This window comes from Delphinus delphis, chromosome 15 (genome assembly GCF_949987515.2).
Source record: "Delphinus delphis chromosome 15, mDelDel1.2, whole genome shotgun sequence".
NCBI classification, from domain to species: Eukaryota; Metazoa; Chordata; class Mammalia; order Artiodactyla; family Delphinidae; genus Delphinus; species Delphinus delphis.
The window spans coordinates 15,407,604-15,422,902 of NC_082697.1; the positions used below are offsets into that span (position 1 = coordinate 15,407,604).

General features: G+C 55.2%; 3 protein-coding genes across 3 annotated transcripts in view; 2 read left to right on the forward strand and 1 right to left on the reverse strand.

The window, feature by feature from the left end:
* Positions 1 to 2,567, forward strand: part of RIMS4 (regulating synaptic membrane exocytosis 4) — a 63,025-nt gene extending 60,458 nt beyond the window's left edge. The window contains exon 6 of the mRNA XM_060032706.1: positions 814 to 2,567. Coding sequence (XP_059888689.1) covers positions 814 to 1,032 — 219 coding nt within the window. The 3' untranslated portion in view covers positions 1,033 to 2,567. The remainder of the gene's footprint in view (positions 1 to 813) is intronic.
* Positions 2,568 to 6,466: 3,899 nt separating this feature from the next.
* KCNK15 (potassium two pore domain channel subfamily K member 15) lies at positions 6,467 to 11,969 on the reverse strand. Its single transcript, XM_060030743.2, has 2 exons — positions 11,687 to 11,969; positions 6,467 to 7,185 (listed from the first exon to the last, which is right to left on the reverse strand). The coding sequence occupies exons 1-2, from the start codon at positions 11,967 to 11,969 to the stop codon at positions 6,467 to 6,469; spliced, it is 1,002 nt and encodes a 333-aa protein (XP_059886726.1).
* ADA (adenosine deaminase) overlaps positions 7,091 to 15,299 on the forward strand; it is a 118,220-nt gene continuing 110,011 nt past the window's right edge. Inside the window, exon 1 of the mRNA XM_060030740.1 lies at positions 7,091 to 7,191. The gene's annotated coding sequence lies outside the window, so the exon portion shown is untranslated. The remainder of the gene's footprint in view (positions 7,192 to 15,299) is intronic.

The following is a 15,299-nucleotide window of genomic DNA, read 5'->3' on the forward strand; positions in this document are numbered from 1 at the left end:
CTTTTCATGTGCCTATTGGCCATCTGTATGTCTTCTTTAGAAAAAAAATAGTGTATTTGGGTCTTCTGCCCATTTTTTGATTGGGTTGTTTTTTTCAATATTGAGTTGTATGAGCTGTTTATGTATTTTGGATATTAACTCCTTGTCGGTCATGTCATTTGCAAGTATTTTCTAGATTTCTGTAGATTGCCTTTTTGTTTTTTTGATGGTTTCCTTTGCTGTACAAAAGCTTTTAAGTTTGATTAGGTCCCATTTGTTTATTTTTGCTTTTATTTCTCTTGCCTTGAGAGACTGATCTAAGAAAATATCGCTACGATTTATGTCAGAGAATGTTTTATCTAAGTGCTTTTCTAGGGGTTTTGTGGTGTCATGTCTTACACTTAGGTCTTTAAACCATTTTGAGTTTATTTTTGTTTGTGGTGTGAGAGAGCGTTCTAATTTCATTGATTTACATGCAGCAGTCCCACTAGCCACTTTTTAAAACTTTGTTTCCGAGGATCTGGAAGCAGAGGGCCTTTTGGGGGGTGGGGTGGCAGGTAGGACACTCATAATGTAGGGTCAGCCCTCAAGGCTCGGGCTCAGAGACGGGGCGGGTGGAGGATGGAAAGAAATGGCAAGACCAGAGGCTGGACGCCAGTCATCCAGGGACCAATAATGGTGGCACTGGAGCCAGGAGAATATGGTGGGACTTGAGCCATTTTAGGCGGTAGAATTCCCTGGACTCAGAGACGAATGGGGCGTGGGGTGACCCCAGGTTCTGGGCCCGTGAGTAGCACTGACAGGATTTGAACCACTGTGTCTCTTGCCCCGCAGGTGATCGTGTGGGGGAACTACGGGCGGATGGAGCGGAAGCAGTTCATGGGTGTGGCCCGCGTACTGCTGGAGGAGCTGGACTTGACCACCCTGGCCGTGGGCTGGTACAAGCTCTTCCCCACCTCCTCCATGGTGGACCCAGCTACGGGCCCCCTGCTCCGGCAGGCATCCCAGCTGTCCCTTGAGAGCACCGTGGGGCCCTGCGGCGAGCGATCTTAGTGCCAGGGAGGGGGAGGGGCTCCCCAAGATGGTCTGGAGACCGCCCAGCCCCGACCTGGGACCCCAGGCCCAGGGGCACATTGAACAGAGGAGGATGGGGTTCTCCCCCCACAGCGGGGAAGCAGAACGGGGAGACCTGCCCCCTCAGGGCCCCTCCTCACCCCTTCTTTTCCTCCTATCCCCTGAGACCTTCCCTCTCCCGATGGGATTGGCTGCACTTTTGACTTGGCTGGTTCTTGACCTGGTGGATGTGGCTGCAATCCGGAGAAAGGAAAGACCGAGGTGGCAGAGCAAACCATCCTCCTGCCCCAGACACTGTCCGACCGCTCCCCCTTTTTGCCTCCTTGGAAGCTCGCTGCCCGGAGCCAAGTCCAGAACCCAGCGGCCATCTCCATGGTGCCAATTACCAGCAAGTGTCTTTCCTGCGGCACCGGGTTCAGGCAGCTACTCCTGCCCCAGAGCCTATGGGGCAGCTTTGCAAGGATCCGGAGCCAGCTCCGGGGGGCCCCAAGCCCCTGACTTGAAGAGGAGCTCAGGCCTCCCTCCACCTGCCCGTGGAAGGAGCTTTGCCGCAGCCTGTTCGAGTCTATCTGTCTGTCCCCTGCCTGCCCCTCTTATGGTGGCTCTAGGACTTGGGGTCCTTCAGGGACCAGAGGATAGGAGGGGTGCCCTGGGCCTGGCACAGACCCCCAGGGTACCTGCCTCTGTGGGATTGCAACAACCTAGTTTGCAAACCGTTAGTGGACTGGACAGAACTCTTGTCGCCTGTGTTTTAGCAGAGGAGCTGTGGGACCCCGATTTTTGAGAACCCCAGCTCCAGAGAGCTCACCGTCTCTGAATTTTGGGGATGTGGGATTGGAGAGGGAGTCTGAGGAAAGCTGGGCTTGGGACTGGTGGTGCCCAGGCGAGGGTTTCCCAAGTAGGAGAATCCCTCCTTGCTGGATGAGGTCAAAGGTTATCTTGTCTGGCCCTCTGCCTCCAGGCTAAGGGTCTGGGGAGGCAACAGAGCTCCCCAATTTTAGTCTTTTTAAACAAACCATCCTGTACTAAGGGCAGAACCCACTGCCCCGGCCTCAGTGACCTTGGCTCAAGGAGAGAAAGAGAGTGAGGAGAGGCATGAGTGTGAGAATTGGGAGGTTCCTTCTCGAGCAGGCCTGGGGCCCTCCCCGGGGCTTCACAAGCCCTTTTGCATGCTGGGGAGGACGCAGGCTGGCCCCCCTCTCTAGAAGCACATTTCTGCCACCTTCGCCCAGCCGCCCACTCCCCATACCCCCCTCATTACCCAGTCCTGCTGTGTAGGGCATAGTCCTGGTTAGCCGGGTAGGGTTAGCGTGCCAGGCCCTGTGCCTGCTCTTAGCTCACTCACATAGAGTCCTTACAGAGTCCCCAGACGGGGCGAGAGGAGATGGAGTGCATTCCAGGAGACGGCCTTTCCCTCCTCGATGGCCTGGCCTGGGCCTCGATCTGGAGCCTGGTTCACACGGGAGGCCGCCCCCCAGCCCCCGCTGCCCCCCTTCCCCCTCCCCTCCCCTCCCCTCCCCTCCCCTCCCCTCCCCCTTCTCCCCCTCCCCTCCCCCTTCTCCCCCTCCCCTCCCCCTTCTCCCCCTCCCCTCCCCCTTCTCCCCCTCCCCTCCCCCTTCTCCCCCTCCCCTCCCCCTTCTCCCCTCCCCTCCCCCTTCTCCCCCCCTCCCCCTTCTCCCCCTCCCCTCTCCCTTCTCCCCCTCCTTCCTCCCCCTCCCCATGTAGGGTTGTAGCCAGAGCTGCCCATGATACTCAGACGTTCTGATTTATTACCCTTGGTACTGATTTTATTTAGGAAGCACTCCTGAGGCTGTGAGCCTTGGCAGAGGGGGCCTGGGCTCCATCAGAGGAGGTCGTTTCCCACTGGGGTTGCCCGGCTGTGTTGAGACCCACCTTCCTCCCAGTCCCCCTCTAGGCTGTTGACCAGGTGATTCCTTCCACCTGGAGCCCTCCCTCCCCTCAGCCTGTTTGAGCCCTGGGCACCCTTTAAAATTCTGGAGGAGGTATAGCGCCCCCATGCTCTGGGAATGGGAGATGGAGGTCCCCTTTGATCCAGGAGGCCTTCAGACCTTCCTGGGATTGTGGTGGCTGGAATCCCAAGGCTGGGGCAGGAGGCAGCCGGCTCTGGAGGCCCAGAATCAGCGCCTCCCCCGTGTGTTTTTTTTAAACCAGTGTGATTTTTCTGCCGTTCGTTTATTACTCACCATTCGTAATATTTTGAGCCAGGAGAGCGCCTTCTCTCTCCAGCTGTCACTGCTCTGGTAGTTCAGGGGTAGCTTTTCAAAGACGGGGCGGAGCCTGGCTGTTTCAACCAGAGGGGAGGGGGTGTGGTCTGTGCGCCCCAGCGTGATCCTGCCCTCGGGTGTCTGCACAGCCTTTATAAAGAGAGAGAGCGTGCTCCAAAGCAATAACATCCAGAGGGTGGTCACCGAGGGCCCCCCTCAATGACTTTCTTGTTTGTTCTGTGAATTCTCAGCTCACCTCCTGGAGGGGTGGGCTGGGGTGAGGGCTGGAGCCCTCTTTCTTTGTATCATCGTTGTGAGCACATGGCCACCTTCCAAGGGGCCCCGACCATTTGGCGCGGGAACCACCGTCTGTCCTCACCAGGGGATGGGGGTTTGGGGAGGGGTGACTATTCTCATCATTAGCTTTGGGGAACCTTCAAGCCTGCTCCTGTCTGATCCTTTGCCAGCTCAAACTCCCCCATTTGGAGAAGAGCAGAGAGGGTGGAGTTGGGGGGATTAGGAGTCGGGGGGCTGGGCTCTCCAGGGGACAATTCTTTTTTCAATCCTTGGGCCAAAGGTCACATGCAGGGGTATGGTGGGAAGGAGTCATCTCCACTTTCCTTCTCCAGAATCTGCCTGTCGCACTAAAGCGAAAGGGGCTTTGGGACCATTGGTGAAATCATTTCCATTTTACAAAGAGATCCCAGGCCTCTGGGGTCACCCGTGAGTTTATGACACCCCCAGCCGGGGCCTCCTCTTCCCACCAGAGGCTGAGCTGGAGCCACCATTTCCCACAATATTTCCTCCGCTCTCTCTGTGTCCTTCTCCCAGGGGCCTTGGAGAAATGGGCAGGGCCAACTGTAGCCCATCTGAGAGGGGAGGAAACTGAGGCTCAGAATCAGTAAGTGACTTGCCCAAGATGAGACCCCTCAGCAAGTGAGCCAAAACCAGGGCTCTACTGTCCCTCCTTTGTGGGACAGAAGACCGTCGCTCCAGGGCACATCTGCCATGATAAATATTTGACCTTGAAGCCCTGGGCCACCCAGCCCTGCTTGGTTCCATCTTGATGGGCCAATAACTTCTCTGGCCCCGGGTTTGGAGGAAAGGGTTGCCATAGAGACCTCGCTCTCCTGGGGTTCTGGCCTGACTAACTGAGGCTGTGCAGGATTTGGTCCAGGCCTTGATGTCTAAGTGGGGACTCCCGCCAAGGGGCCACAACCCCTCCGAGACCAACCTGAGGGAGGCAAGACACTGGTTCCTCCCTGGGGCTGTGCGGGAGTGAGCTGGCTGTGGTACACCTCATCTTAGGGAAATCCTCACCAGACCTTCAGATATAATAACAGCTGATCTTCCTGTAGTGCTTTTCAAACTTTTTTTGTTTTCAAAGTGCTTTTACCTTGCGTGTAACCTCACAAGAGCCCCTGGGCAGTCGGTGGGCACCTGTGTTATCAGCCCCATTTTACAGACGAGGAAGCTGAGGCCCTGGGAGGGGGAGGCACCTGCTAAGGTCCCACTGTGAGCTGGTGGCTGAGCCTGGATGAGAACTCAGTTCTCCAACAGTTCAGAGCTCTTTCTTCAACGTGGGGTGAAGCAGAGTTGAGGTCATGCACTTTACAAGCTGATCCGCCATCCGGCTCCTTATATCAGGAGCTCACGGGCACAGCTCAGTGTTCAGAGGCACCTCTGAGCCCCGCTGCCCTTGGAGCACGGCTGTTGCGTCAGGCAAGGCCACCTGCATTTATTTATTGAGCAGCAGCCCTGTGCCAGGCCCAGGGGACTGGGGTGCCCCACCTCCATCCCCCGTTGCCCTGTAATGACTCCTGTGGGCTCGGGGAGGCTCTGTCTGCATAGCAGCATCTCTTGAGTGGACTGGAAACCTTCATGTCCATGAGCTCATCTGACTCACAAACCCTGACAGGGAGGCACTGATTGTGCCCGTTTGACGCATAGCTTCTGTGAGGGCAAAGTGGAGACTTGAACACGGGGCCTCAGGCATCACCTCTGGAGCCCTTTCACTCTACCACTGCCTCCTGAGGGGTGGCAGGAAAGCAGGACCCCTGGTCCTCAGGCCCACTCTCCACTCACTCACCTTTCCCCCCTTCCCTCTTTGGCAGCAGGAGCCCCTCAGGCTTTTGGGGAGGGAGGGTTTCCTGGGCCCCTGGGTTGGAGCGGGTCACGTTGCATTGTGTTCATGACCATGTAGCTCATGTTGAAAATTAAAGTTTTTGGCTTTTCTAACGTGGCTTGCTCTGCTGTGTGTCGACGCCCTTCTCTCTGGGACACTAAAGGCCCTTAGTTTTAAGGATCTGAGTGCTCCGGGATGTCAGCTTTGTTAACGTCTCCTTATGGGGCTGGGGCCTGGCCCAGGAACCCTCCCAGAGATGCATAGGAGGGAACAGGGTACTGGGTGAACCCAGTCATTTTAGAGATGTGGAAACTGAGGCCCAGGGAGGGGATGAGACTCCCCGAGGTCACACTGTGGGTGATTGGCAGTACCCAGGTCTCACAGTTCCCAGAAGAGGCTGTGGTCCAGGTGTCCCCGTGACACGGGTGTCAGCAAGGCCCCCCCTTATCCCAAAGTGGGACTGGCCAAGGACAAAGAGCATCAGATTTGGGGGTGGGGCCAATTCCACTCTGCGTGCCGAGTAAGAGAATGGGTAATCATTTAAATAGTGCAGAGATTTGCCCACTGGTGCACGCTGGACCGTAAATGTTGCCCTTCAGTCCGTCCGATCCCTGTGCTTCTCGTAGTGGGAGCAGCTGGCCTCACTGGTAGGATTCCAGTGTTGGAAGTCATGCATTTCCCCACAACACGGAAAGCCCACCTCTGCACACAACAGAAAAATGGGCACCTGCTTCCGTTCCGCAGGGCCAGCTAGGGACATGGGCCTGTGGCGAGCCTCTCCTCAGTGGCGGGTGTGGCCACGCCTTCTAAAACAATTTGGATCACAAGTGGTTTGCACCTACAGGGCGAGTTTAGAGTCATGCTTGTGCTTATGATGCGACTTTAATACATTTTTGGAGAGGAGGGAGGGGCTTGCCACAGAAGGAAATGAGAAACTACTCGTGGCAGAGGACGGCATTGAGGCTACGGCCCCTCACCCCTCTCCGAGGTCTGGGGAGGGTCTACTGACATGTGAATCCAGACCCTCCGGCTCTAGGATCGACCCCCAGCCAGGATAGGGCTGTCAGATGGACTTACGCCGGGCCAGGGGCCTGCCTGCCCTGCAGCCGCCGCCGCCGCCGCCGCCGCCTCCAGCCCCAGGGCTCGCGGGGGGCGAGAAGCCCAGATTGTCGCGGGCCTGCAACTCCAGCTGGTGGATGCGGTAGGAGATGGAGGTGGAGCCGGCGGGGTGGGCGGGGCGGCGGAGCAGGGCGGGGCCTCGGCTCTCGGGCGCCCCCCGGCGGAGCGGGCGGGCAGCACGCTCGGGCGCGTCCGCGCTGGCCGCCAGGAAGCGCAGGACCACCAGGTTGAGGAAAGCGCCGATGACCGTGAGCCCCAGGAGGATGTAGAGGAAGCTGAAGACCACGTAGGGCGGCTTCCTCTGCAGCGCCTCGTCGTTCTGCAGCGCGACGAAGTCGCCAAAGCCGATGGTGGTGAGGGTGATGAAGCAGTAGTAGTAGGCGTGGAAGAAGGTCCAGCCCTCGAAATGCGCGAAGGCGGCGGCCCCGAGGGCCAGGGTGGCCGCGCACACCAGCAGCCCGGCCACCACCATATTCTCGGTGGACACGTGCGGCCGCCGCAGGCCCAGGCAGCGCTTGGCCGCCAGCAGGAGGCGCCGCATCAGCGCGTTCAGCCGCTCACCCAGGCTCTGGAAGGTGACCAGCGTCAGGGGGATGCCCAGGAGCGCATAGAACATGCAGAAGACCTTGCCCGAGTCCGTGCCCGGCGCGGCGTGACCGTACCCTGAAGGTAGAGAGGAGGGGAGGGTTGATGAGGGTCCAGCTCCATCTCACACTCTCGCCCGCTGCCGGGTCTCTCTCCCCATCCCCCATAGCCGGCAGAGCATCTTGAAGTGCTAGTTCGAACTAGGTCGTTCCCCGGCTTTAAAACCTTGCATGGTTACTCATAAGCGACCCAAATTGTAAACAATCCAAACGTCCCTCAGCTGGGGAATGCATAAACAACTGTGGTACATCCATACAGTGGAATTCTTTTCAGCAATACGAAGGAATGAACTACTGTTTCCTCAGCAACAAAGGATGGGTTTCAAATGTATTCTGCTGAATCAAAGGAGCCAAGCTCAGAAGGCTACCTATTGCATGGTTCCATTTAAATGACATTCTGGAAACATTGTGGTAAAACTATAGGGACAGAGAACAGATCTGTGGTTGCCAGTCCTCAGAGTTGGAGGTGGGGTTAACTAACTAAAAAAGGGCATGACAGGGGACTTCTCTGGCGGTCCAGTGGTTAACACTCTGCCCTTCCAATGCAGGCAGCGCAAGTTTGATCCCTGGTCAGGGAACTAAGATCCACATGCTGTGCAGACAAAAAAAAAAAAAAAAGGCATGACAGAATTTTGGGGAATGATGGAAATGTTCTATGTCTTAATCGTGGCTGCAGTTACAAGACAGGTTTTCATTTGGCAAAATCCGCAGAAGTGTACGCTGAAAAATAGTGAATTTTAATGTCTGTAAGTTGTGCCTTGAAAGAAAAAAAAGCAAAATCTTTTGTGTCTCCCCAGTCCCCACAGGGTAAAGTCCCAATTCTCAGGTGATGTCCAAGCTCCTTCATGATCAGGACCCCCCTCACCTCTCCAGCCTCGCCCCATTTTGTTTCCCCAACCAGTATGTCCTTTTCTTATGGGTCCCCTCCCCACCACGATCTTCTCCCCCTGTCCCAGTCCACGTTTCCCCTCCCAGATCCTGCTCCAAGCCAGCTCTCACAAAACACCTCTTCAGTCGGGTGGAGCTCCTCATTGAGTCCCCTCAGCCGTTGTAGGGGACGTAAACATGAGTGGGCTTCCCTGAGTCTTGGCACACCGTGCTATCACCATGGAAATAGTGGATATGTGTGTCTTCCAGGATTGAGAAGCAAAAGCTTTCATGGTATTTTCAAAGGGTCCCATAACCCAGGAAAAGTCAGGTGGCCCTTCCCCAACAGAATATGCCTCCTGTAGCAAATTAGCTCCATCTGCCAAAATGTAAATACACCTCTGGCCTGTGCAGTTCCACACTGAGGAAGGTAGTCCTCCAAAATACATGCACGTGCAAAGTGATGTATGCATGTGAGTTGTCGTTGCAGCACTGTTGGTCATAGTGAAAACTGAGAAACAGCCTAAGTGTCCCATCAAAAGCAGCCTGGTTAGATAAGCCACAGCGCCATTCAGACGATGGCTGTGGTTCCCACGGGGGGCAATTTTGCCCCCCGAGGGCACAACTGGCAATGTCTGGAGACATTTTTGGTTGTCACAGCTGGGAGGTGGTGGCTGTGTGCTACCGGCATCTAGTGGGTACAGGCCAGGGTCCCGCTTAGCATCCTTTGGTGCACAGGACAGTCCCCACAACAAGAATAGCCAGCCCAAAATGTCGCCGGTGCTGAGGCTGGGGGGCCCTGCTAGTCCGCCACGGAAAAGAGGACACAATTCTTCAGGGACTGATGTAAAAACATCACCAAAATATATGAAGTGAGAAAAGCAAGAGGCAAAACCGCATGTATAATATAATATAACATGTTTGTGTGTGTGTCAAAGGAATATATGGAGAAGATATTTGGAAGGATCCTCAAAAAACTGATAACTGCATTTGATCCAGGGAAGGGATCCAAGGGTTGAGGGACAGGGAGAGAGGGAGACTTCCTTTTCATCCTATACCTTTTGTACCCTGTGTGCATATATAACATTGGAAATGTCAACCATATATATATGTGTGTGTGTGTATATATATATATATATATTTAAAGATCTATGGCTCCACTGCCATGTTTTTACTTTATGGCCCTATCAGTCTGCCTCTATCTATTTGGCGGCGGGGTGGGGGTGGGGGGGACTCTGCTGCCACTAGACAACCGTGAGGTCCGTGAGGCGAGAGACCATGCTGGTCATTTCTCTGTGTCCCTGGTCACCAGTGAATGCCCTGCACAGAGCCTGATACAGACTAAGGGCTCAATGAAAGTTTAATCATCAATGATAGGGACTTCCCTGGTGGTGCAATGGTTAAGAATCTGCCTGCCAATGCAGGAGACACGAGTTCGAGCCCTGGTCCGGGAAGATCCCACATGGCGCAGAGCAACTAAGCCCGTGTGCCACAACTACTGAGCCTGAGCTCTAGAGCCCGCGAGCCACAACTACTGAGCCTGCACGCCACAACTACTGAAGCCCACGCACTCTGGGGCCCGCATGCCGCAACAACAGAGCCTGCGTGCGGCAACTACTGAAGCCCACGCGCCTAGAGCCCGTGCTCTGCAACAAGAGAAGCCACTGCAATGAGAAGCCCACTCACCGCAACAAAGAGTAGCCCCCGCTCGCCGCAACTAGAGAAAGCCCGCACGCAGCAACGAAGACCCAACGCAAACAAAAATGAATAAAATTATTTAAAAAAAGAAATGAAAGAAATAATCAATGATAATAATAATAGTCAGACCGGATTGAAGGAGGTGCTAAGTGTGAGACAGAGGAGCCGCTTTAGGAATAAGAGGCCGGACGGTACTGTTTCGAGCTGTTTGGGGGTATGTCAGGTTTTGACAGAAAGAAAAATGAATAATGGTAGTAACTAAACATGCTAGGTACTCTACATGGATTATTTTATTTAATTGTCCAGTGACTGTATGAGATGATATTATCCCCATTTTACAGATAAGGAAACTAGGCTCAGAAGGAGGAAGCTGCCCAAAGGTCACAGGGCTGAGCTATTAACCACTATCCTCCATAGCTTCTCGGTGCCTCTCTTCTGTCCTTACAGAGTTCAGCTCCTAGATTCTGGCGCCTGGCTCTCTCTGCAAGGCTGGCTTATGCAACCTGGACCACACAGCCAGTGCTGGCGCCCCCAGGTGGCCAAAAGAGGCAAAACTGCTGTTTTCACAGTCCCTTCCCCCCACCCTCCCAGATGCAGGTCAGAGGGGAGCAGTCAGAAGAAGAGGCCATATCCAGCTGGGAGGACTCCAGAAAATGTGGGGGAAGGCAGAGGAGGTGGATAGGGTCCCACACCACTGGGCACAGTAACAGGGAGGGTCTTAGGCTAGGCCAAGATAGGCAAGCAGGGGTGCCCACTTTGAACGGGAGCTGGGCCCACAGTTGGCAAATAATGAATTGTTATTATTGCTGATTAATAGTCGCTATCTAGCCTCAGGCCTGTGCTATGCATTTTACACACTTGATCTCACTTAAACCTGGTAATCACTCAGTGAGGTAGCAACAATTGCACTTTGTAGTTGAGGAAACCAGGGCTCAGAAAGGTACAATCAATTGTCAGAGAAGGCAGGAGGCAACAGAGATGAGAACAGAACTCTGGTCGATGTAATTGCAGAACTCAGGCTTCTAACTCCACTGCTAAACCCACAAACTCACATTGGCCTGCAAGAGCATTATGGAGGGACTTTCTCCACGGCACTGCAGGGTGGTGGTCTAAGCCCAAAGGGACACCTGGACATCCATAGCTGGGGCCTGGGAAGCGGCTGGCACCCAGCGTGGAGCCCTGCAGAACCTGCTGCTCTCCTTTTCTGCTTCCCCAGGCTTAGGCTCAGCAGGTACCAGCCAGACAGTAGCCATGGCAACGGCTGGCGGTCCAGATACTGCAGAGAAAGTGCTCTGGATCCCCGAGGGTGAGGTCCAAAGCTGGTGGTAATCAGTCATTCCTTCAACAAATATTTATTGAGTGTCTACTACCGGCTAGGCACTGGCCATACTGCAGGGACTAAGACAGAGTAGATGCCCATTCTCTTTTGTGTCATAATACAAAAAGCAATCTTTTTTTTAGTGCTTTCTATGTGTCAGGTCCTGTGCTAAAACTTTCTGCATATATTATCTCCTTAATGATAACTGTCTCACTACAGCCTTGAGATAGGGCCTATTAGCACCCCTATTTTATAGAGGAGAAAACTGAGGCTCAGAGAGGTTAAGCAAGTGGTCTGAGGTCACACAGCCAGCGTGATGCAGCCAGGCAAGGAAGCAACTCCAGCCATTTGGGCTTCCGGCCCCATTCCATCCGTCTGCCAGCCCCTGGGGCGTTTTCTGACACTCCTGCGGGCCAAGCCTCTTGGCAAACGGAACCTACTGGCTCCTCCCAGCCTTGCCTGCGTGGAACGACAGACAGCCCATTCGACAGAGGGAGGCGAGTGAGGCTCGGCGAGCTGAAATGACTGGTCCAAAGTCACCCAGCTGGACAGGGGCAGAAGTGGGATTCAAACCCAGGGACGCCGCGGGCAGCTGGGGATGGAGAGAGCGCTGAGGGGAGGCGCCGGGGCCGCTCACCGATGGTGGTGATGACGGTGATGGCGAAGTAGAAGGAGCCGGCGAACTTCCACTGGCGGCCGGCGCGGTGCGGCTCGGCTTGCCGCGCCAGGCGCTCCAGCTCGCGGTAATCCTCGGTCGAGAAGCCGTACTTCCTCCGCAACTCGCTCCGCTTCTGGGCCAGCAGCCGCTTGCGGCCGCTCTCCGCCTCGGACTCGAGCGCGTCGAAGACGGCGGCGCCCACCAGCAGGTAGGACAGGATGCACAGGATGAGCGCGGCGGTGCGCACACTCTGCTTCCTCATCGCTGAGCCCTGGGCCCCGCTCGCCGGCCCGGCACCCTGCCCGCCGCCGCCCCGTCCATTCGCCCCGACGGCCGGCCCGCGCCCCACGCGGCAGGAGCTAGGGCTGCTTGCGGCTGGGGTGCGGTACCCAGGGGCGGGGCCTCGGCGGGGCGGGGCGAGGAGGGCCGAGAGGGCTCCTGCAGCTGCCCCTTCCCTGCCGCCTCCCGCACACCTGCCTTTGTTTACCCGGTGGGGCCCCGGGGCTAAGGTGTCTGCAGATAGCGACAGTGGGAGCAAAGCGCCCAAAGCCCAGGTCTGCAGGAGCCCTGTCTCCACCACTATCTCGTCCTGTAACCTTGGGCAAGTCATTCATTTCTCCGTTTGGTCAGTCATCCAACAAATATTTACCGAAGCACCTACTGGTGCAAACAAGATTCCTGGTGTAAATAGACCTGATATCCTAGGATGGAGGGTTGGCTAAAAAGCAAACACACAAAGAGATAATTTAAGAAAAGTGTGAGAAAGAAGGAAAACTTCTTTTCTTGCGGGGGTGGGGGGGATCGCCAGCTAAGGTTGAGGGGAGAAAGCCTCCCTGGGGACGGACTGGGGCGGAAGCGTCCAGGCAGCAAGTGCGGGTCCTTTAAGCAGAGAAGCCAGTGTGCCTGGAGCCACAATAATCGGGGTGCTGGGGGAGTAAGGGTGGGAGTGGGGATTGGAAGGAAGACAGAGAGTCCACTTCACACAGGGTTTTACAGGCCCTCCCGAAGGTTTATTCTTCAGTACCATGGAAAACCCTAGAGGGACTTCCCTGGAGGTCCAGTGGTTAAGACTCCGCGCTTCCACTGCCAGGGAACTAAGATCCCGCGTGCCACGGGGCGCAGCGGAGAAAAAAAAGAAAAAGAAAACCCTAGAAAGGTTGTAAGCAGGAAAACAAACACCAACAATCTGATTGACATTTAGAAACAAAAGCATTCTGGCTGTCATGTGGGAAAGGGATGGTGGCCCAGAGTGAAGGTCAGTTAGGAGACTTTTTTTTTTTTTTTTGGCCACGCTGCCAGGCATACGGGACCTCAGTTCCTGAACCAGAGATCTGAACCAGGGCCCCCTGCAGTGGAAGCGCGGAGTCTTAACTGCTGGACCGCCCGGGAAGTCCCCAGTTTGGAGCCTCTTGTCGTCCAAATGCGTGCTTAGGGTGGCCTGGAATCAGGGGCATTGCCCTGGAGATGGAGACAGGCGGGTGGATCTGAGATGCTGGGGCCGGGGGTGGAGCCGGGCACACACGGCCACCACATTTCCCAGCCTCCCTCGCGCTTAGGGGTGTCCATGTGACAATGGAATGAGGGCAGAAGTGACCTGTGCCACCTCCAGGCCTGGCCCATAAAGCCCTCCCACACGCCATGCCCCCACCTGTCTTCCCCAACTGCAGACTGAATGCGGACACCTAGTCTTTAGGAGAGGACAGAGCCACGGGGTGGGAGGAGCTGGGGTGCAATGACACATTGCAAAGGGTCTCCCAAAGGAACACCTAATTTGAACTTCTGTGGCATTAAGCCCCTGACGTCTGGGGTTCATCTGTTACCACAGCTAGCGTTACCCAGATGTGCACAGCAACAGGACTTGCTGAGGGGTTGGGTGTGGAGGGCGAAGGGGAGGACGACTCAAGGATGATCCCGGGGTCCTTGGCCTGAACAGCGGGGCGCTCGGGGCACCTTCCATTGACCTCACTCCCTGAGGAATCTACCCCTGCCCCCCCAGCACCAAGGTGACCCTCAATTCAGAGTCCTGGGTGAGCCTTCATGGAGAGTCTGGGCAGAGCACAGGCAGCATCTCCTGCAGCCCTCTAGGACACCCACCTTCCCAGGTCTCTGCTGCAGCCTTGACATGCATCACTTGTCCCCCTGTGACCATTCCAGCCCCTCTTCCTGCAGCTCCTTTGCATTTTTCTGCTCCAGCTCCATTAAACTTTCAGCTCCTTGTGCAAACTCTTGCTTTGCTTGGAACAGTCCTCTCCCCGGCCCATTCAACAGCCAACATTTATTGAGTGCCTGCTAGAGGCTAGGCATTGGTTGAAGCACTTTACATGTATTCATGCATTTAATCCTCACAACCTCCTTATGTGATAGGGGCTGCTGGCTAACGCCCTATTCATCCTTCACCTCTCCCTTAGTTGGACATCTTTCCTGACTCCTAAGGTGTTCCTCCTCTGTGCTCCTCGAAGACTTCCCGTGCTCCTGCCATCTCTCATCCCTCCCACTGCTTTGTAATTCTCGTGTTCCACATATGTGTCCCCCTGAGGACAGGGACCCCATCTTGGTCCCCAGCCTGTCCCCAGCAACCGGACCTAGCACAGAGCACACATCCAGTGATCGTTTGTGGATGAACAAGCAGCAGTATCAGCATGTAGAGCGCGGACTCTGCACCTCCACTGCTTGGGAGTGTATCCTACTTTCACTTACCAGTCGTGTGAACTTGGGATGCCTCAGTTTCCCCAGTTTAAAATGGGGTTAGGAAAGTTCCTATCTCATAAAGTGCTGTGGTCAGCAGAATAATGGCCTCCCTGAAGATGCCCACATCCTATCCCTGAGACCTATGACTATGTTAGGTTATGTGGCAAAGGGGAATTAAGGTTGCAGATGGAATTAAGTTTGCTAATCGACTGACCTTGAGACGGGAGATTATCCAGATGATCTGGGTGGGCCCAATGCGATCCCAAGCATTCTTATAACTGGAAGAGGGAAGCGGAAGAGGGGGAACCAGAGAGATGCAAGGTGAGAAGGACTTGGCCTGACGTTGCTGCTGGCTTTGAAGATGGAGAAAGGGAGCCACATGCCAAGGACCACAGGTGACTTCTAGAATCTGGAAAAGGCAAGGAAACAAATTCCTGCCTAGAGCCTCCAGAAAGGAACGCAGTTCTCCCAATGCCTTGATTTTAGCCCAGCGTGACCCGTGTAGACCTCCATCCCACAGACCTGGAAGGTAATACGTTTGTGTTGTTCAAGCCGCTAGGTTTGTGGTAACTTGTTATAGCAGCAACAGGGCATGACTACAGTGGTTGTGAGGATTAAATAAGCGGGTAAATGTGCGGCCCGAGAGCTTCGTCTGGCCCCGACGACTCATCTAGGAGTGTCAGCCAGTTTTGCAACTATCACAACAGAGCAAAGGCCCAGGTCCACAGGGATGTTAGACTCAGTTCCTGCCCTGACTCAGTTCTCGGGCAGAATTGGGACCCCGTGCCTGTTAAGGGGAGCCTTGCACCCCTTCTTCCCCTGAGAAGCTAGAGGGGGGCAGCTCAGCAGCTCAGAAGCAAGTGTCTGGTGCTACTGCCTCAGCTTTATTTTTAGCAATGGTGTC

Excerpts from the sequence above, each read along its gene's own strand:
- KCNK15 (XM_060030743.2), bottom strand. The coding sequence starts at position 11,969 with ATGAGGAAGCAGAGTGTGCGCACCGCCGCGCTCATCCTGTGCATCCTG. Across the intron at positions 7,186-11,686 it reads CACCGTCATCACCACCATCG|GGTACGGTCACGCCGCGCCG; the intron begins GTGAGCGGCCCC and ends CTCTACCTTCAG.